The sequence below is a fragment of the Leptosomus discolor genome, chromosome 1, assembly GCF_034619465.1.
Source record: "Leptosomus discolor isolate bLepDis1 chromosome 1, bLepDis1.hap2, whole genome shotgun sequence".
In the NCBI taxonomy this organism is placed as follows: Eukaryota; Metazoa; Chordata; class Aves; order Leptosomiformes; family Leptosomidae; genus Leptosomus; species Leptosomus discolor.
Genome location: NC_141391.1, coordinates 142,711,752 through 142,732,857, shown reverse-complemented (window position 1 = coordinate 142,732,857; position 21,106 = coordinate 142,711,752). Strand labels below are relative to the sequence as shown.

The 21,106-nt window shown below is 41.7% G+C and overlaps 1 protein-coding gene across 1 annotated transcript in view; it reads right to left on the bottom strand.

Moving 5' to 3' along the window:
- SCUBE1 (signal peptide, CUB domain and EGF like domain containing 1) overlaps nt 1-21,106 on the bottom strand; it is a 210,388-nt gene that overhangs the window by 18,281 nt on the left and 171,001 nt on the right. The window contains exons 10-12 of the mRNA XM_086466297.1: nt 9,583-9,699; nt 5,030-5,152; nt 1,487-1,606 (exon numbers count right to left, since the gene is read on the bottom strand). Of these exons, the coding sequence (XP_086322423.1) occupies nt 1,487-1,606; nt 5,030-5,152; nt 9,583-9,699 (360 nt within the window). The remainder of the gene's footprint in view (nt 1-1,486; nt 1,607-5,029; nt 5,153-9,582; nt 9,700-21,106) is intronic.

Here is a 21,106-nt window from a genome sequence, read left to right as displayed (position 1 = left end):
GTGCTAAATAAGGAGATGTCTTAAGTGCTGAACTTGGATGTCAGGTGGCTGAAATAGTTTGCCAAAGGCTGCTGCTTCACAGTGTTGATAACAAGTTTTGTCTCTTCCAGCACTGAAATCTTACACATTTTATAAACAAATGGCATAAGGTTAGCTGTAAATAATTCCATGGTGCACAAGTAGAAACTATTTTGTGTTTGGCCATGGCAGAGTCTTTGTGCTCTGATCATCTCTGTAATTTAAAAAATAAACCACTTTCATAATAATTTTAGCTTCAGAATCTGACAGAATTAATTGGCGGAATCAAAATATAACATACTTAGAACCATAACAGGGTTCACATATTGCACAGATAAAACTGTGTATTGGTGCATACAAATTAGACAAATGCATGGTTCCAGTAATCTCTGCTAAACTGAAAATAAAGTGTGAACAGCTCTACTGCAGATAATGCCAGGACTAACATGGAAAGTAGAGACTCTCTTGTGGAAAATAATCTTGTGTCAGAACCAGAATATATATGAAAAAGCAATAGCAATCCCTCCACCTCACCTGCTCTCCAAAACTGTGTAGGTGAAAATTACCTGTAGCAAGTGACACAAGAAAGCAGGTGGGGGAAGGAGGAAATGCCTGAGTTTCTATAAATAACACTCAGAAAAAAAACCACTATTACCTGCAAAATTTATTAAACCCCAGCAATTACAGTAACTAATAGAGAGAGAGCCTTTTTGCCATACAGCCTCCCAAGACAGATTTAGTGCATCCATTTTGCATGGGACAGTAAGACAGGTTCAAAGCTGTTGCCAGGTCATCCTTTGCTCCACAGTGTCCCTGGCTGAGCTGATGGAAGTGTTGTGCTACCCTGGCTGGGGTGGGAGCTTGATCATGTGCTGTGGCAGCCACAGCATCAGATTTCCAACTGCGTCCCACCCGTCCTCTCCCACCCCTGCCTCAGACTGTGCTCACCCAGCTGAGCTCCTCTCAAGGGGACCCTCCGCTTTGGGATTCGTTTCTGCTCCTGCTCAATCACACAGTCCCAGGCTATTTCAGGCCATGATGCAGAATCTATCATGTTAAGCAGATGCCTGGACAGGCACAAGGGACTCAACTCAAGTTGAAAAACATGGTACTAAAAATTAGCAGGAATTCACTGAAATCAAGTGTTCATTTTCCCCCCTCGCTTTTGGCATAGCAATTCAATATACTAAAATTTTTCTTTTGCACCATCCTGGTTAAGGTAGATGTGTCTCTAAGGTTTATGTTAGAATATCACCCCCCCCCCTGCAAACAACACCTCAGATTAAACAATAAGGAGACAAATCTCTAATGTAACTGATAATCAGCTCTTCTTGTATTTAGTTTAGATGTTTTTGCTCATTTACAGTTGTCCGTAACAAAAGCTGAATGCAAGAATCATGAATATGTTGGCAGAGAAAAATCATCAAGTCACATTCTAGACTTAGGAGGACAAATACTTTGTACAAACCTGGAACAAAAAGAGTATTGGAGGGGCACGACAGGAAGCAGCTCTCTATGCCTCCTGTTTTACTACACACTAGCTGAGCCTTGGGAGCTGGTTTGGCGTTTGGGAGACATTTCACCATCTCTGAGAAGAAAAAAGAAAAAAAAAAAAAAAGAGAAATGAAAAAAAATCACACTCTGCCCAATCCAGAACCTTGTACATCCACTTGCATACAGTGGTGAGGAAAGGTAGAAGTGGCAACAAAGCAAAATCACAGGCCCAGGCATTTCTAAAATAAGCACATGGCAGGGAGAAAGGATCTGGATCCAGAACTTGAGCTTAGACTTGAAAACGGAACTCCTTCACATTTTTAGACCTAAACTCTAGGTCAGTCTTTCCCTCCTCTCCTCCACTTTGGGACTGTTCAGGTTCAGATCTGCACTCTGAAAGGCAGGTGTCTTATCAAAGACACCTAAGCACAGTTCTGCGTGTACGTCTTGACCTCAGAAGCAACAAGTAATACTAACAACCTGAGATGTCCTCTCCCCCTTTTTGGAGGCACAGTTCCCTGGTTTAACACGCCAACTATCACACCACACACAGGAGTCACCCTTACAAAGATCTGTCTATTTAGATGACCGCTAAAATAGTATTTTCCACTTCTCGCTCTGACTCTCACAGACTTTAATTCTAGCTCCATGCTCTAGCTCCTGGAAGTAGAAAACTTCCCAGCCAGGCAGAGGTGAGGCAGGACATGCTGGGATGGAGATGGATAGTCCCATCAGTCCTTTCAGCCGCTGTTGAAATGCCCCAAGTAATGCTAGAAGGGACACTGCCACACACAGACATCAGCCATTTCTCATCAGCGCCCTCCACATGAGGCACATTGCAGCTCATGCAATGGAAATATCCAGCTTCTCCTCTTGGCTTCATGGCAGGATGGAGGCAGAGTATTCCTGTGAGTCTCACAGGCTGCTCTTTGTATTTGGGTGAGGGGCTGTTTGTGTTTTAGCTGAAACTACATAAAGTTGTTATGAATTGTTGGACCAGCCTCTGTGCTTCACCCTGAGATGCTGGTAGGCCACTGATAATTACAATCCTGCGTTTATTTTGACTTGACATCTTTTGGGACTGAAGCGTTACTTAAGTACACCTCTCCCCACACAAACGACGAGGTTCATCCTTGGCTGCAGCCGGCAGGTGCCATCGTTTACCTGCGCTGAGGCAGCCTCGCCACTTCTCTCCTTTCGCCCGGAGATCAAACCTCCGCACTGACTGCTGGCCAAGTGCAGCTGGGCAGCAGATATTTCACTGCATCAGCTACTCTGCCGACAGGTGTCTGTAGAGCAGTTCTTCTACCCTGTAAATACTCCTTTTCAGGTACATATGCTTTTTCTCCGACTGTTCCTTGCTACTTCTTCCAAACGTGTTCACCTTACAAGGTGGACTTGGCTGACTCTTGTTCTGCTCATGGCTAACCGTGCTACTGCAAATGTCATTTTTCCTATCTATCAGCTCACCACTGAACCACACCACGGTATGGGGGAGATCAGAGATGCAGCAGCCAGACCGGTTTGGGTCTGCCAGGGTTTGGGAAGAGCCCAGTAAAGCTGGGATGAAACACGGCAATTCAAATGTGGTAGCTAGAACAAGCCTTGCCTGGCTTGGCTTGAGTGCAGCCAGACAAGCGTGCAGCTGGTTCAGTTCCTGGCCTCACTGCTGGTTAAATATAAGTATGTAAAGTCCCTCAAACACACCTGATGTTCACATCTCAAATACGGGAATAATCATCCTCTACTTACCTCCCTCCTAAGGCCTTTTATGTGGCTTTGGTGATGTTTTTTAAAGAAATTATTTCTTTGGACTGGGGAGACAACAAGCTCAAAGTGTCATTGCTGAGCAAAAGAGGATTTTGTTACTGCAAATGTCTCCAAATCATGTGGCATTCAGGATCACTAGATACCACTCTCCTCCTCTTTATTCTGCTTGTATAGTACTGTAGAATGCAGTTTCCTCTAAATAATGTTGGTAATAAAGGCAGGCGATCAGCAAGGAGATGACACTCATTTTAAGCCTCATTAAATCATCAAATAAAACAGTGTATATCAAGAGAGAAGGGTGTTTTATTTTCTATCTTCCAACTGAGTATTACAAATAATGAAGAGAAATTTACAGCTAGGAAAATATTTTCAATACAGCCTCCTACCATAGGAACAGCATTCTTAGTTGGTTGAGAGGGGATGTAGCAAAAAACTTCTATGGTCTAACTATATACCAAAAAATTTTAGTCCCTGCTGTTAATTTACAAACTCCTTTCCAGAGGAGTAAGTGGTACATTGCAAGGGAGAACTAGTGGATAACTAAAAAACCAGAGTTAACCATTTCTTATTCCTAGAGTACTTCATTCTCTATATAGCAGGGAAGGTAATATACATAAAGGTAATATACATAAAGGTAAGCAGGAAAAATGAAGAACTTAGTTGTGGTAAGGAAGAAAGTCAGCGGCAAAGGCCAAAACTCAGCTTGAGATACTTCCCATCACCCCACCACACCTTGGTTATAAAGTGCTTTCTGTGCTGCATCCATGTAAGTGAAAAAACGCCATGATTGCATGATCATACAAGAGGACAGTGTGGTGCTTTCTGCTCCAGACTATAGAGTTTTCCCTCAATATATGCAGAGATTCCCTTAAGTAACATCCCTCCCTTTCTTGTTCTGTCTTGCTCCCGGCTGGGTACTAGGCGTCAGCTCCAAATGCATCTACGAGAAGTTATTTGTGGTTAAAGAAACCCCAAAAGCCAACAAAAGCCCCACAACCTGAATTTGACTATGAAAGACCCAAGGTATGCCATTCCCATTAGAAACGTGAAAACTGAATTAAAAATCTTACAGAAAATACTTTGAATGACTGTAACCATGGACAAGGTTCGCTGTGCTTCAAATGAGACCCTAGAAAAAAAATTAATCTACTTAAAGGATACAGAAATTCAGATGTGCCATGAAGCAAGTAGCACTAGCAGCAAGTGTCATCATTCTAGTGGTGTCAGGATTTCTGCTCAGTGCAATTAATACTTTCAACACAGCTAGTACCAGTACTTGGTATTAAGCAGGATGCCTTTGGAGATCACTTGAAAAATTGGGGTATGGTGCTGTGAAGGTAGATATTAATGTCCTTACTTGTAACCAGTTAAATATTTTGAATATTCTAAATTATTCTTAGAGGGGAACAGAGTTATAGCTGAGGTCATAGAGATGGATGAAGGACAAATTAAGGACAAAAGAATAAAATACACAATAATAATACGACTGAGATTTGTGTGAATGGACTTGTAAAATAAAAATAATTAAACACAAAATCCAACATATGCCCGTTCTCTAATCCACCTGCAGTTACATCCTAGCCCATGGCCCCCTGTAGGACTAGGTGTTATCTGAGCTTATAAAACAAATTTAAGGATCTGTATTGTGAAAATGCAGCATCCCTCAGACAAAACCATGAGCTTTTGCACCCTCCTGGAGAACAGGAGCATCACCACAGCCACCTCTGAGTTAGCTTCCCGCGCTTACCAACGCAGTCCTTCTTATTCCAGTGCAGTTTCTTTCCAGGTGGACAGACACACTCATAGCTCCCCATTGTATTAAGACACCCATAGTCACAGCTACCGTTGCTGATGCTGCATTCATCAATATCTGAAAATGTAATTAGAGTTGAGAAGAGTATTAACCATATGCAATACTGTGCATTAAGATGTTATGTGCATAAGGATATTTGTTTCTACTATATCTTTTATATTTAAGTCTATGTAAACATATATAAACACAGTTAATACCCAGACCAAACAATTTTAGTGCGTATTGCATGTATTTGTCCTTAGACACATGTATAGCTCCTACTCTTTCAAGGATTTATGTATATGATACAATTTACTTGCCAGGACTAGTTACAGTGAAATTCTTGGAAGTACTCACACGATACAAAACATGCTCGAAAGTCTCTGCAGCATCTGGACGATAATGTATATTGCATTATATGGAAAAATGTCAAAGGCATAAACATCTGTGAGGTTAGATCACTTTTGCACAACAGGGAGATAACTTCTCCATAATGATTCACAGAGCTTGCTTTTAGAAATGATTCGGATGAAGAAGAAAACTATATATTTGATAGGAATCTAGCAGCTCAAGTATGGTTTATTTAGTCCTCTGCTCCTCAAATAAAAATGAAAGGTAAAAGCCTGCAAGAAGGCAAAGCAATTACCAGATACGTTATCACTGATATTCCACATAAAATCTTTCCACTTTAGTCAATATGAGGTATGCCCTTTTTAGTCTACGCAATCAGCATTTATATACTTGTGCCAACTTGGCCGAACTCTTATCTCCTCTCCCCCCATACCAGAAAGAAGGTTTATCCATCATGCTCAACAGGTACTCGCCTCTGGATCCCGCTCGGGCACACATGAGACACTAGATGGCACCGGCCAAAATTGTCACATGGCACCCGTGGACCATCAGCTGCACATCGCTGCTCCAGACTCTTTAATTTACTGGTACAGCCATAGCCTAAAAGCCCTTGTTATGAACCACAGCCCTGTTATTTTAGGCACTGTGGTAACCTCAACAAGTGGTTTCTGCCCTTGAACGCAGCTACCCGTCCGCTTGCTAAAACGGTAGCGGTCCTGTACCGGACTTCTACAAGGCACACCGGTTGCGCCATTTGACATACGCTCCAAGGAGCTAGAATGACACCAAATCAACATGAGGTACACTGAAGTGCTAATTCTCTGGCTTAATGACAGGCCTCAAAATGTAACTGTAGAAGGAAAACTGTCACTGAATGTGTTTCTAAGGGAGGTCTGGCCACGAGGGCTCACAGGCTGAGTGTCTAACTGCCTTTCCAAACCACACCTGAGCCCAGGCTTGAACTCCAATTGCCACGCGCTTGGCTTGTGTGAATCCGTACGGTTTGCAGGAACGCAGTCTGAGTTCAAGCCAGTTCTCTCCAGGCCCCAGTTTTGGAGCCCAGTGACCCCATTGGAAGACTGAGAGTGAGGTACAGATAGGAGGTGGGGCTGCCAAGGGACTGGGCTCCGGCACACGCTTAGGTCCTGGTTAACAAATACAGGCCCATACATATTAGCCAAGTTTTCCTCTGGTATCTTGGGGCACTTGATGGGAACATGGGGGTATTTACTGGGCAGCTGCTGGAATCCAGAAACAGCTTTCTTTTTCTGATGCAAGATTTTAGCCTGTATGGTTGAGGAAAAATCTAGAAAACACGGAGTACATACATTAAAAAAAAAAACCAAAACCCGAGAAAGGCACCCTAAATCAACAGGCATGGTTCTAGACAACGTTATGATTTTTGGGTCAGAGTCAGGACTTCTGGAGGTTCAGCAGGGAGACAGTCCCAGAAAAAAAACTTTTTCTGGGAAATATTGTACAGTGGTCAGGCTTATGTTGAGTGGGATCTACTTGTGAACCCATACTTTGAAACACACTTTTAGTCCACAGTGCTCCTGCTACTGAGCGCTGGCTGAACTGGTCAAACCTGAGCTCTTGCTGTCAAGTACCTCAGCACAGAACCAAGCTCCTGAAGACGCAGCCAAATTCCCAAAAGCATGGAACAGTCCTGCAGATTCGACTGACTTTCCTAAGGTCACTTAACAAGCCAATAGACAGTGCAAGTAGGGCTTCACATAAACAGGTGGTGTAAGCACTAGCACTGTCCTAAAAGATTCCCTTATGACACAAGGCTTTTATTACAAGAGATGCCATGAAAAGGATCCCAGAGAGAGCAACAAGGGTTGCCCTTCAGCATGGAAGGCCCAGAACAAGGACATTGCCACATGGTTTATTAATTATTAGTAGAGGGGAAGCAAGATGGAGATAAAGCTCACTTAGAGACAAGGTTGCACCACATTTTTTTGAAGGTTCCCATTATTTCTCCCTAATTGACTTCTGCTCAGTGCCACATGGATGGCAGCCAGGGTAAGTTAGCTGTTCCACTGTAAACATCGCACTCCAGTGGCTGACTAAACCAATGACAGGCCTGAGCGGCAAAGCTCAGGGGCTGGACAAGTCTGGATTCAGAGCTGTGATTTTGGATCTGCCTATTACAGAAAAAAGTAGGAGATTTGGATCTGGTTATGTTTTTGCCTGAAGTTCAGCACTGAGTATTTCCAGTTAAGAGCTTTAGTCCTACTTCAGTCTTATTTAAAAGAGTGAAGCTGAACTGTGGCTGAAGATTATTTAAAGACTGAAGCTGAACCCTAAACTTTGAGGCTTTCCCTAAATGAATACACACGTTAAGTCATTAAGGAATGAACAGTGAAACTCAAGATCAGTCTCTCCACACCCCACACAGCATAGGTCCCCAAAACTTTCAGACTCTGATTTTGCTTTCAGAACGGCCCTCAAGTGGAGTCTTTTTCCAAACTCTTTCCTTTGATGGACTCCTGTTTCTCTTCCTGCCTGCCTCTACTATACAGTGAATTCGTTTGTTACTTGTCCTGCTCTATGTAAGAGATACCAGCAGACACCTCCCACACCTTTCTCCCAAAGAGAAGCCAGCCTGAGATACCATTAGCAGTGTCTCACGTTAACCTACAAAATCAGGTGAACTCCGCACTTGGACAGAAGTGAGGGGCCAGCATCCGTTTCTGCTGCATCAGTTTGCACAGCACAAACTGAATCACATGGGAACAGAAACAACATGAGATTTTAACTGTACCTTTTTAGCTCAGTCTGTAGCACAATTTACTTAGGAATACATAGAGGGTAAGTCTTGCATGTAGTATGTGCCACAATGCCTGCTCCACAAATTAAGAGCCATTAGGGCCCAATACTGTTCTCAGCAATTCCTCTAGCATGCTTTCCCTGACTTGGACCAGAACTTGGCCTGAATACATGGCTTTTGTGGATTTAAAGTCAGGGCTTTGTTTATAGTATGATGCAAGCTTTACTTAGTTTGTATCTTGAATAATTTGGATAATTAACTATTAACTGTCTTTTAACTAGACAAAATAATTTAGTTTTACACTTAAAAATAGCATGGAGAGTTTCTTTTATGTCAGTATTTCCTAAGAAGTAATTTAGATTCAGGGCTTTCAGGTTTTATTATGATTTTCTTTTTTCACTTTTGTTTGTGTAATGCTGACCTGATTGGCTAAAAGCATAATTTGGACTTAATACAATCCCTCAAAAAAACCCTTTGCTCTCCTTTGACCAGTGTTCTCAACACAATCAAAACCTACCCCAGTTATTAAACATTCAGGCAGGAGACCACAGCAATACCTGGGGGTGACAGGCAGGCTACACCGGACTTCATTTGAGTGCTCTGAAATTCTCCTGCCTTGATCAAGTAGAAGGTGAACCTCTAATTCTGTCATTGTGGCAATACTGCCCTATGATGCTCTTAAAGATATCCCTCTCCTGGACAACTAAACGTTAGAGCACCAATTCTTTCCAATTCTTATGCCAAAAAGGTTGAAAAGCTGAAGTAGCTCCACAGGATCTGGGAACAAGGTACCCCAAAGCTTTCCATTACGAGTTTCACAGGCTGTTTATGTTGCAGTCTGGTAAGGACAAATACCAATAGGGCCAAAATTTGTAAACTTTCTAAAACTGACATCCTTCTCCTATTCTCTTTGTTGCCCATCACTTGAAGCTCTCCTTCTGTAAATGCAATGGTCACTAACCTCACTTCTGCAGAAGTACCGATTGCTACTCTGCGCTTGTAAACTCTGTAAGGAGGCTTACCCTGCAGAGCACGATGAACTTCAGCCATGAGGCTGCTTTGCGATGGCTGCGGAAGAATCGCTGCAGCCACACAGCAGTGGCTGCAAGTGTCCACAGCTGCAGGCTTCTGGTCTATACTGAGGCTGCTATGTACTACCATCACAAAAATGAATGGCCATTGTTTTCTATTTATGTTCTCCTGGGAATGCTTCAACAAATTTGAGATGATGAAATTTTAGTCACACCCAGCCTGTGCTATCTTAGCTTCATTTTAACTTGATTGCTTCATCTTCTTCAGTTCTAAAATCTTAAGCTAAAAAACATGTGGCTCAGTAAACAGTTCACAAAGCAAACAGAGAAGCAAAACTCAGTTTCCAAACCTCCACAGTGCGTCAGTCCGTACAAGGTGTAGCCTTTATGGCAGAGACATTCAAAGCTCCCAGGGTAGTTGATGCAGGTGTGATCACAGGTCCTTTCGAAGGAACACTCATCTATATCTGAATTCACAGAAAAAGCATGAAGAAATTAGAATTCAGTCACATTGAATGGCTGGCATTCCACATTCAGTTGCAACATCTTGTTAGTGATAAACTAGCAGATATCACCCCAGGTAAAATCTGAATAAAGCAGTCTCATTCCTCTAGTGCCTTATAAAGAAAGGACTTGCAGGTACATGGAGAAAGGTAAGAAAAGATAGTTTAAGAAAAATCATGAAGACTGTATTATACACGTTCACCATTAGATGGCAACCTTTAACTTCTGATCATATTTCCCCAGCAGGGCTGTGGGGTTATTAAGGTTTTGGGATGTTAGTGGAATAATGGGAAGTTTTCGGTTGGATCAAACCATTCCTGCTTTGACTGACCATTCGTCTGACAACTTGCCCACCAGGACAGGGAGTCGCTCGCAGATTTCTGCTCTGCCTACGCAGGACTGTACAGATAGTTGCACAGCTACAACGTGCATAAGCAAAACAGTGCCTGAGAATAAGCCAGTATCAGAAATGGACAGGCTGCACCCAAGACACAGGAAACCTTAATCCAAAGTCCACATAATTCAAGAAAATCTGACCTCTTCCCCTTAAAAAAGTCAGGCATCTCTATCGCTGCTTGCTAATGTGAAACCCTTATTTACATAGTTTCTTCCATCCAGCAGCCTACAAAGAAAGCAATGAACAGCACATTGCTTCAAAGACAGTACAAAGGTTTTGCTGAGCGGGATGACATAAAGGTTTATTTGACAGTGCTGAAAGCCATTACAGTAAAAGTACTTTAAATAGCAATGTGTGCAACATAACAGCACTTTTGAGTGAATTTTAGCTTCAGACAATTCATTTTCCTAGAATCCTCTTCAGCAATTTTTTTTTTCTGTTAAAAGGTCAGAGAAATTAATACAATGGCATTAAAGAGTGGCAATTTCAACAAAAATTGCATTCCTTTAATATTTCTGAAGTATAAATGAATGGAATAGTATTCCTTTAACAGCTTGCACACCTTCCAGAGTTGCTTATTAAGAACATAACCTGAGCAGCACCATTGCTAGGTACAACTTGGACTTTCAAATTGTACATGCTTAGAAAGACATGGGTGCTTGAAAAAAATGTGGAAATTCACAAATACTTAAGGGCATGCTACCCAATTCCTATATTCAAGTATTATTTACATAGTTTTGAAGTTTAATGAAACATTCTGGGTCTCATCCTGTATTATAAATGCAAATACTTATCAAGAACTATAAAATTAAGATTTTGTGTATCTGTACACCAACCCAAAATCTGTGTGAGAGTTTATGCACAAATTCGGAATGTTGTAACCAGCTATATTTTATGTGATCTCCAATTTTAAGTGTTTCAAAATATTAACAGAAAAGAGAATTCACCATGTGGAAAGCAACTGTTCAGGCAAATGCATAACAGAAAATGAAATACACATGATGAACAAAAATCTATGCTATTTGGTTTTATATGTGCACCACAATCACTTGTTACGATCAAGTAGCAAAAAAAGGACAACAGATTTTTCTCTTTTTACATCTATTTAATTTTAATGCATTTTCCTATGCATTTTAAAATATCATTATTTGAGTTCTGAAAGTAATTTCTTTTTAAGATTTCCTTTATAGTCTTGGAAATATGCAGCTTTTGAATACACATAAATGGCAAACTGCTTCAGTTTTCTCTAAATAAATACATAAAGTAAAATCATTTGGGAATGAACACTGCAGTTACGGTTTTAAAGGACTTCTAATGCCTAAGAAGCCAAATCATACATCATGGTTTCATTCATGTGTAACCTTGTTCGCTATAGGGTATTGCAGGCAATTTACAAGAGCAGTTAATTTTCTGGCCTCTGACTTACCTTGGAAGGCTCTTTTTCAAAAATAATTTCGTATTTCTCAACAGTGATTTTATCCTGCACTATTTTAGTCAATGGGGTTCATGCATTGCTTTCACACCGCTTTGTGTTGTTACATATTATGGCTTAGGCCTTTATAGTTTTTTTTTCACATGAAGAAGGATGCATGTCCCTCTCTGCCCGTGGAAACAAAAGTCTGCCTAATAATATGACCGGTCATCTGCTTGCCAAGCAATAGGCACTCATGATGGACAAACGCATTTCTATCACATGAAAGAGCAGCTACTTATAAACTTATATTGCTTACACTGTCTGGCAGAGACGCTGAAACAAACACTTTTACTTTAATACGAAGACTCCTATTAAAAGCTTTTTCATCATTAAACCCCCTCATCCCACCTCCTGCTGCTGTTCTCATAAATTCAACCTCTGCTGAATTCAGCATCTTGCTTTGGCTGATCGAACGTGGAAAGCCTCTGCGCAATTTTTCCTTGTGTAACACCAAGCCCCTCGGCCCCCCAGTCCTCCCTGCCTGCGGAGGGTAGGGCTAGGCACTGCCCGAGGGACCGAGCTTTCCGCAGCGCCCTATCTGCAGAATCACCAGTCCCCTGAGGAATTCGGCACTGGTCATAGAAAAGGGAAAATATGCACCACACGCTCTTCACTAAAAGAAACTGGTGGCACGATACAGGATCCTGAAATCCTCTCACATCTTTTTTTTTTTTTTTTTTTTTTTTTTAAGTCTGAAATCTGTGCTCTGGGCACTGTTATCCCCCGGCTCCCAGAAACTTTGAAGTTGGCCCTCACACCTTTGTGGTGCTCCACAATACTTCTCCGTATTTACCCTGAAAGGATGGGCTTATTTCCCACCACCCTCATGACACAGGTACCTCTCATAAGAGACTGAGGAGCAGGGAGTTTCACCTGGTTTCACCTTCACAGCCCGACAGCCCTGGTTTTCAAATCCTGCTTAACACACAACCGGGAACCAACATAGGTATCTAAATCTTGTCTCCTCTGTACAAACCACACTACACAATCTGGTAGCATTATCTACTGAAGAGAAGCCCCAAAATACAAAAGCAGAGATAAGGCAGGTTACGGCTAGAGAACTGAGAAGAAATAATTTCTCTGTCAGTTTTGCGGTCAACTCCCTCCTGAACACATGTATGCATTCAAACACACACACGCATTTTAATATTGGGTTGCTCTGAATTTCCCCCCTGCCACACACCAAAATAAATACTGAGAAATTAACTTCCTGGGTCTAAGGCGCTCTTAAAATGGTTTAAAATGATTTAAATTAAGTTTTGGAACTGTTTTAACATGAAAAGTCAAAATGTTCTGTTTTTGAGGAACTGCAGTGGAAAACTTCAACTTGAGGTTGAAGTTTCTATTCTATTTTTAGTTGAATTTGGCATGAATTCACAAATAGTCCAAGCTGTCTCAGAACACTTCAGATTTGCTAATGCACTTATTTGACATTAAACACATTCTTTTTACTTTCACTTAGTCAAAAATTCATATCACATTCACCACTGTAATCAGCATATGCGAGTGTGTCATTTCAGCATACTAAGAGACGCCTTCACAGCTCAACTGTTCGAAGCTCACAGGAACTATGGCGCTAAATTAATCTCCGGTAGTATATGATTAGTTTCCTGCCAGAAGCAGGTTTTTTCAGGATCGCTAATGGTACCATATAAACTGTAAGATGAGGACCTCCCTACTTCACAGCAGACGACCCAGTAGAAGTGCCAAGCTCAGGGCTTGGAGCAGATGACCTCCCAAGGTCCCTTCCAACCTGCACCACTGATTCACGTGCAACACTGGCAGTCCCAGCCCTCTCTAAAGACACTTTCTTCATGGTGTCCCGTGCTGCTGAGAGCTCTCCTTGCAGTCACTGTTTCCATGACACCAAGGCATCATCTTGGGCTGAATAAATTCCAATATCTCTTCTATCAATCCACATTCTCATCTCCAAAGAGAATGTCTGAACATTGGAAGCGCTCCTTTATTTTTGCCTAGAAGCGATTTAACTCAAAGAGATTGTTCAATGGTTTAATAAAAGAGCAGAATTTCCCTGTGTTTTTGAGGGAAGCAATTGTTGCCAACGATGGTCATGCTTGATAATATTTGTTTGGCTCAGTTCCTATTATTTCAAGTCAGCATTTGGATTTTATTGTTGATTTTTTGATCTTACTTAGCATTTTTTTTTTTCAGTTCATACTTTCACACATTAAACGATCCCATAGTGATCTTTATTTTTGTTGAATACAGTGTTTGTTAGTGGATGTCAGATTGTCAGTACTGGAAAGTAAAGTCTTCCATCTATCTCCAGAAGTGAGCTACCACAGCCCAAATTTCTTCTAAGTTTCTTCACACAAATGTGTCTCAAAGGCGACCTGAGGGAGCAGGGAGAAAGCAGCTCATTTTCCGTGCTCATGCAAGTCCCTGCCCTTTCCACTGATGCTGCCAGTAGACTCCCAATTACAGTAGCACCAATTGTTCTGGTGGTTTGTGTGATGTGGACACTGACTCATTTGTAGACGTAGAGTGCAGGGCACCACAAAGCCATCACACAGTAATGAGTTTTGCTAAGTTTGAAACTGAGCTGGATTCCTACCAGCAGCTCTGAAGTGAAAGGCTCCTTTCTGTACTCTCCAGTGCCCTAATGCAGCCCCCTGTATTCTTCACTGTCATTGCTTTCTTCTCTAAAATAAATTTCAGAGTAATTAAAAGAAACCAATGATCGGGAAATTAAAGTGTAATGCAGCACATTTCCAAAAAGCATTAGCATTGCAAGCAAGGAGCTCAACACTAAACATACACAGGTGAGACTGGTAAATAGCACTGGATTTAGAGATGTTTTGAGGGCTGCAAAGCGATATAGAAACCGCTATGACTCTCGACAGAACGTACACATGCAAAACTCACTTGCACAGAGGTACACGTGTGATTTGGGGGTTGTGGTTGCAGAACTGATCAATTCAATGCCCAGTTTGGCCAATCTCACGCTAAAAAATTACTGCAAAAATAAGGATTTCCCCCTGTCTTTCTTCCTTAATATAATTTTGTTTGTTAATGTTAATAATTAGTGAAGAAACTGGTTACAGAAAACTAACGGTCATCACAACAGCTTTTCTCCGAGACATACATTAAGCAACTAAGTTAATTTACGAAACTGGGAGCCTCCTTCCAAAACATAATCCACATGTGATCCTTGAATAAGAGTTTGGTCTTCTGCTTGGAGCATTTTTCACGTGGTCTGAAAATAAACACGTCAAGGGAAGATCACTGGTATTTGATGGCGCTATTTTTGCTACGGAGAACAAGACAGGAGGGGCTCAAAGACAATCAAAAGCTATAACAGGGATTTGGGACAGAGTGCCAACTGTAATGATTCTGGACACCGTAAGCAAAGAACCCGTCTTTGATTTGTCTGTGTTCAGTGAGGCAAGACATGAAGTATACGTTAGATCACATGCAAAAGATATACTTTAAATTAAAATATACTATTTCACATAGAAGTAAAATAGAAAATAAATACCTTTTGTTTAGAAATAGGAAGTAAAATAAAAAGAAAAGGAAATATATATCTCTACTATCAATTCCTTCATCAGTAGAAGCAACTCATGACACCCTGAATGCTGTCAGATCGCTTTAGTCAAAAATGGTCACAATATTACAGTAATACTTTGAGGTGCTATCGCAGTCACGACCCCACACACTTCCAGTCCTCCCAGTTAGCTTAAGTATACCTTCATTATGGCCGCAAAGACTTACATATATCTCATAACTGCTGCCCAGGATGATGTGAAGAACATAGGCAGCAAGGAATCTATGGTTTTCAGATTCACACGTTAGTAGCGTTTGACTCCCGGGCTGGAAGTGGTGGCCCAGGTGCTCCATTGCATTGCGCACAGCAAAGCCACTGCTCAGTACAGCGGGGTTATCTCATAACGTGGCCACATTCTCCTAATGCAAAAGCCCACAATACATAGCTTTGTTTTGGCCATCTTGCACACCCTTGGTTTATTTTTAACCCCCAAGCCAAACACGGGCTCAGCGTGGAGTACCCCACTCAACTGATCGTGCACACAAGCCAAACTCAAGGCTAGTCAGAACGCTTTGTGTTCACATTTCTCAGCTCCCAAGTCATCGGCTCTTCTGAGAAACAGAGCCTTTCCTTTTTCTCATTCATTAAGCACATATACATAGAAACGCTAAAGAAGTGTTACATGATGTTTTTAAAATAAACACTAATGCTTTTTTATATGTATTTTGGCTGAAAGTTACTTTCTGTCTTCCCCCTCCTCCCCTCTGATTTCTGCAGGGGACTGATACCACCCATGTAATGTATTTCACCTTACAGCCTAGCCAGCGTGGTTTCCAACAATATTTGACAGACATTAGGGAAACCACATATCTTAATCTGAGTGGTTGCTGGACCACGGGGAGTCATGATTCAAGCTATGTTCTCCAACAAACGGTGGTTTAAATTCAGTTTTGGGAAAGGTATTATTTTGCTACAGCAGCCACGCTTTCTGATCCACAGCGGCTTACCCCTGTTCACAGTTAGTAAAAATGCATCCTCCATCTGAGAATGTAACTCTAATACACATCCAACAGTGACCAGAAGGTACGGCTTATAGCTAACTTCTCCTTATGTTTCAAAGTCTACAATAATAAAACCAACAAAGAGGAAGCACGGAAAGATGTAGTAATGCACAAACCTTCTACTTCATTACCTTCCCGCCGAGTGTTTCGGGAGCAGGCTAACACAAAGACAAAAAAAAAAAAAGCCATAACTCCAAACCTTTAAAAGTAATTGAAAAACCACACCCATTTAGACTTCCCACTGTATTACTGACTTGCAATCAAGTCAACTTGTTGCTGACACTTAACTGTTAATAACATACTAATGACCTGAAGAAAAAACAGATCTGGCATTAATTGCTACACTTTTAATGTGAATGTAAGTGCCTAAGTAGCACAGTCACATCTTGCATTTCAGAAATTTAAGTGGGAAACTGTCCATTATGACTAAGGTTGACTTGGACCAGAGCATTTATTTGTTTAAGACCTTTATTGCTCACAGTTAGCTATGTGATTAGTGAAGACCAAATGTAACACACTAATCAGCGAATGAAAGACTTCTGAAGGAAATTGATTCTGCTCACAAGGAAATGTGCTTTTTATTAGAGATGATTTGTTCTTAGAATGCAAAGTGGTAGTAAAACAAATAAATGTATATAAACTGCAAAAGAAACCTGGAAAATATACTGGAGACAGAGGCAATAAATAATTAGAAACCTGTGACTTATTATGTAAGGATCCCACAGAGAAGGTTTTTCAAGGATTTAGCAGTACAAAATGAAATTACTATTACTCTGCTTCAAGGATAGGCACACAGCAGCCATCAGTGACAAATTCTGCAGAATCTTTGGTTCCTACTCAGTCTAATACAAGCAAGGCAACTGTTCCATGCATTATTTAAACACGCTGCCATGGTTTGGTTCAGGAACAGAAATTTGCTTGTAGCAAATTAGGGCTAATCCAGTTTCCCCAGACCAGACAATTGTACCCTTGATTCACTCGTACCGAACAGTACGTCTCTCACCTCTAGCCACAGATTTAGGCAGTAATGCTACAAGCAGGTCCATGTCTTGGTCCACATGGGAACGACGGAAATCAGTGAGGACCCACAGTGGCACTAGGGTCAGGCAGATGCACCTCTAGTCACAATCCCACTGGAGGAATTTGGGCTCAATTTCACTTCTGCTCTGCAACCCAGAATAGGTACTTGCTGCCCCAGAGGGCAACATTTTCTAGCATGGCAGTGGCTTAACGTGGACTCCAGTAATTATGACACGTTCCTTCTGCTGGGTTAAAGACACTGAAGTGGCTGCTTTCTTGCAAGCTACTTAGTAGCCTGAGCTCCTGCCACAGCAGAAGGGTCTCCATGGACCTTGAGCATGCCAGCTTCTCCAGGCTGACTAAGCAAGAAGTGCTCTGGCAAACAGCCAAATGCCCTGGAAGATGCAACGAGGCCACAGTTTCCATTTGTTTAATCCTGCACAGTATACAACACTTGGAGGGGGAATTCTATCCCTTCCAGTCCATAGCATATCCTTTCATGCTTCTATGTTTTTATTCAGTATATTGAAATCCTGGAAACAGCTTGTCCTCATCTTCCAGCCTACCTGTACCCGTAGTAAATTCAATAACCTGCTATCTCTGCTCTTGAGGCTGTCAAACTGCTGATCACTCTTATGAGAGGACGTGTCTTTCTCTGTTTTCATACAGCACTAAATGCAGTATTAACACACTATAGCTCTGGTGCAAGTGCAGTTTAGGGAGCCACAGTTGTCTCTGTTATTTATCATTATGGTCTGATGATTTTAGATACTCTTATTTTGCTCTAAGGAATATCCAGGCATCACTGATTTCTCCTTTCTCTGTGTGTTCTCACACTGTGTTGCATGGCTGAAATTGAATGATGTCTTCCAAGTCATAGCAGTGTGGATAGAAACTGGATGTTTACTTTCATAGAATATCCTTAATGCCAGCAAGATGACCATACTCATGGTCATACATAGCCTGACCTCCTCCACTTAAGCAAGCCTCTAGCATTTTGCTTGGTAACCTCCAGAAGCATCTGTTCCAGAAAAGATTGTCTAGGTGTTTTCCTGGACTGCTCTTGTAGTCTTCTGCATCAGTTTAATTTTTAGAGTTCAAATTGGTGCGATTGTTTTTAATTGCTAAATTTGGCAAAGCCTGAATAATTTCTCTTAAAGTAGTGTAACGCATACCTGATCCTTCCAGGAATCAGTAGGTACCTCTTGATATATTTCTCATATTATTTTGTTGGGTCTGAGGTTACACACACGAAAGCAGGATTCCAACTAAGTAGTTCCCCTGGGCTGCCTAGCTGCCTTTATTAATTCATATTGCCGGAGCAGCTCAGCTCAGAAGACAGTAATCATTCATTGGCCCTTTCAGTGGTTAGAGGAACTGCAGCAGTCAGATCCTTCTTTGATGCCATACACCAAGGGGACAACTCTTAACCCAGCAAACTCATCACCCTCATTAACATCAGAGCAACTGGTTTCCCACTGTTTACCTAGAAGCTACAGCAAAGGGAACTGCCGTTGGGAAGAACAGGACAGTACATTTGGGAGAATCTTTAAAGGGAAATGGCAGCTCGTTTTCTTTATCTCTGCTATCAGGCCTTATCAAAAAGGATCAGTTGCACTTTCTGGGAACCACTGTGCTGTCTCTGGGATTTGAAAGCAAAAGGAAAGCAGGTTAAAATACGAGACCTGGCAATAAAATTGTAGTCCTAAACTGTTTGCTCCCTCTCCAGACTAAATACAATCCTTTCTTTAGGAACCCTTCCAAGGGAGTTTTATGTGATCTCATGTACCAACAAATTAATTTTCCCTTCTCTTTTCAGTTTCTTTCAGAAATTCCCGATTTAATTTTCTTCCACACAGAGTCTGCAAGCTCATTCCCTTCCATAAGCTTCCCTCAGGGCTTCCTCAGAGCCTGCAGAAATGGGGCTGCAGAACGACATCTTAATGCAGTAAATACCTATTCCCTACGCGTTCCCCTTAACACGTGCCAAGTCGACTGACCACCATACATTCCTCTTCCTGTTAGCACTGCAGAGCCAATTCTGCCCCCAGTCAGTGAGTATGGTTTTGTTCTGCCTCATGCATCAGCCATGAAACTATTTGCTTGCTTTTGGATCACCAAAAGCTTTGCCTGAGGGGCTGGGAAGATTTATGGTTTTGGATGGAAACTGCAGAATTTGGCAATTTCAGCTAGGCAAAAATTGGCAGCTAACTTTGGGGTCTTTGGGGGTATCTTTGACTATAGTTGGTGGGACTTGGCCCAAGCTTTTTTACATTTCATACATAATGAAATACATCATCATCATCACCACCATTATTATTAAATTATTATTTCTCTGCTGTTGGGCAAAGAAAAAAGGTTTCCAACATTTTTCCCTGCAGCATTATGAAGGACTCCACCACCTTCTTTGTTTGTAAGCAGCACCAAACTACAAAACCAAATAATGGTAGAGGATTATCTGATAAATTCCGTTTTGGCAGATAATAATTTCTTCTAATATTTTAAACACGGTTGTGCAAAACTACTTGTCAAATCTCAGTATTGCAAGGAGAGCTGGAGAACAGCAGTGGCAGCTTTTGCCCAAGCGACTGCCTGGCCTCGGAATTGCCAAACCAAGCTTCCCTCTTCTTCCATTTCTTCGGCTGAGCTGAACTGCTTGGCAATTCTGAATCTGATCAGCTGTCCTAGCAGAGAGAGGAATGAGAAAATCAATGCTGGGTCCTGAGGCTTTCTGAGTGGCAGGCAACAGCACATTTCGTATCTAATGAGGTAAGCTTGTTTCTTCTGCGCATATGCTTCACTTTGTCACTCACATCAGGAAACACATCCACAACTCTCCCTAGCCTAATGCTTGCTGATGTTTCTGACCATATTTCAACCAACCCTGCCACGGCTTCTCCCCCCAGTTTGTGAAACCACTTGACAGATAACCTTAGTCAACTGGGTGTTCAATTTAATGACCAGCAGCACCAGATGTGTGAGCTTCTGGAGGTGGGGAGAGGCCACAGATCTGTGCTGCAGCTGAGGACAGATCACCCCCCACGAGCCTGCACGCCAAGACTCCTATACATCCGGCCATGTGGCACCCTCTGTACATACCCTCTGTACACAGACCGTCTAGACGCCCTCAGATTGAGTATTCACATAACTCCAAGAGAAGAAACTTCAAGGATCTTTATCTGCTCTCAAATAGGGGAAGGGGGCAGAAAGGGCAGAAGAACCCTCAGCCAGGGGAATCTCCCCAGAGGGTTTGCAGAGAGATGTGACAATCACTAGAGGCAGCTCTGCAGATAGTTTCAAATAGAGAAGTTTAAAAAAAAGGAATTGTTTTTGCAAGTAAGAAAGTTTGCTGGGTCTCTTATGGAACATGAAAAAACCCTACTAATAACTAGCCACAATGGTATAAAATCAGTAGGTCTGCCCAAGGTCACAGACACAAAGAGAGCCAAGGGAGGTGTTCTATAAGGAAGGAAAGGAAGATTTCAAATCTTTACTGGTTTTCACTATTGAGCGTGTCACACTTAGCCTCACCATAAGCTCATGGCAGTTGCTCTCATCTTACTTTTTCTCCTTACTGTTATCCTTGTGAATAACAATTTTTAAAAGGCTTTCTAAAGGATTTTTAACAGACTTAAAAATGCACTATAGGGATCTGAACCACTGTCTTCTAAATAAAACCAAAGCTAACAGCATAAAAAATGCCTAAGTACATCCAACAGTATTGTTCATTTCTAGAACCTATTACTTTTAAAATCAATAGAAAATGAGTTGAGCTAAGCACTTTGTCAGATCACAGTTTTTTCCTAAGACCTACAAAATCTACCCACTACTGGATCAGGAACGGCTGAAACTACTTGGTGAAAGACCACGTGCCAAAGAAAGTCTAAGTACATTTGCAACCTTTCAGTGA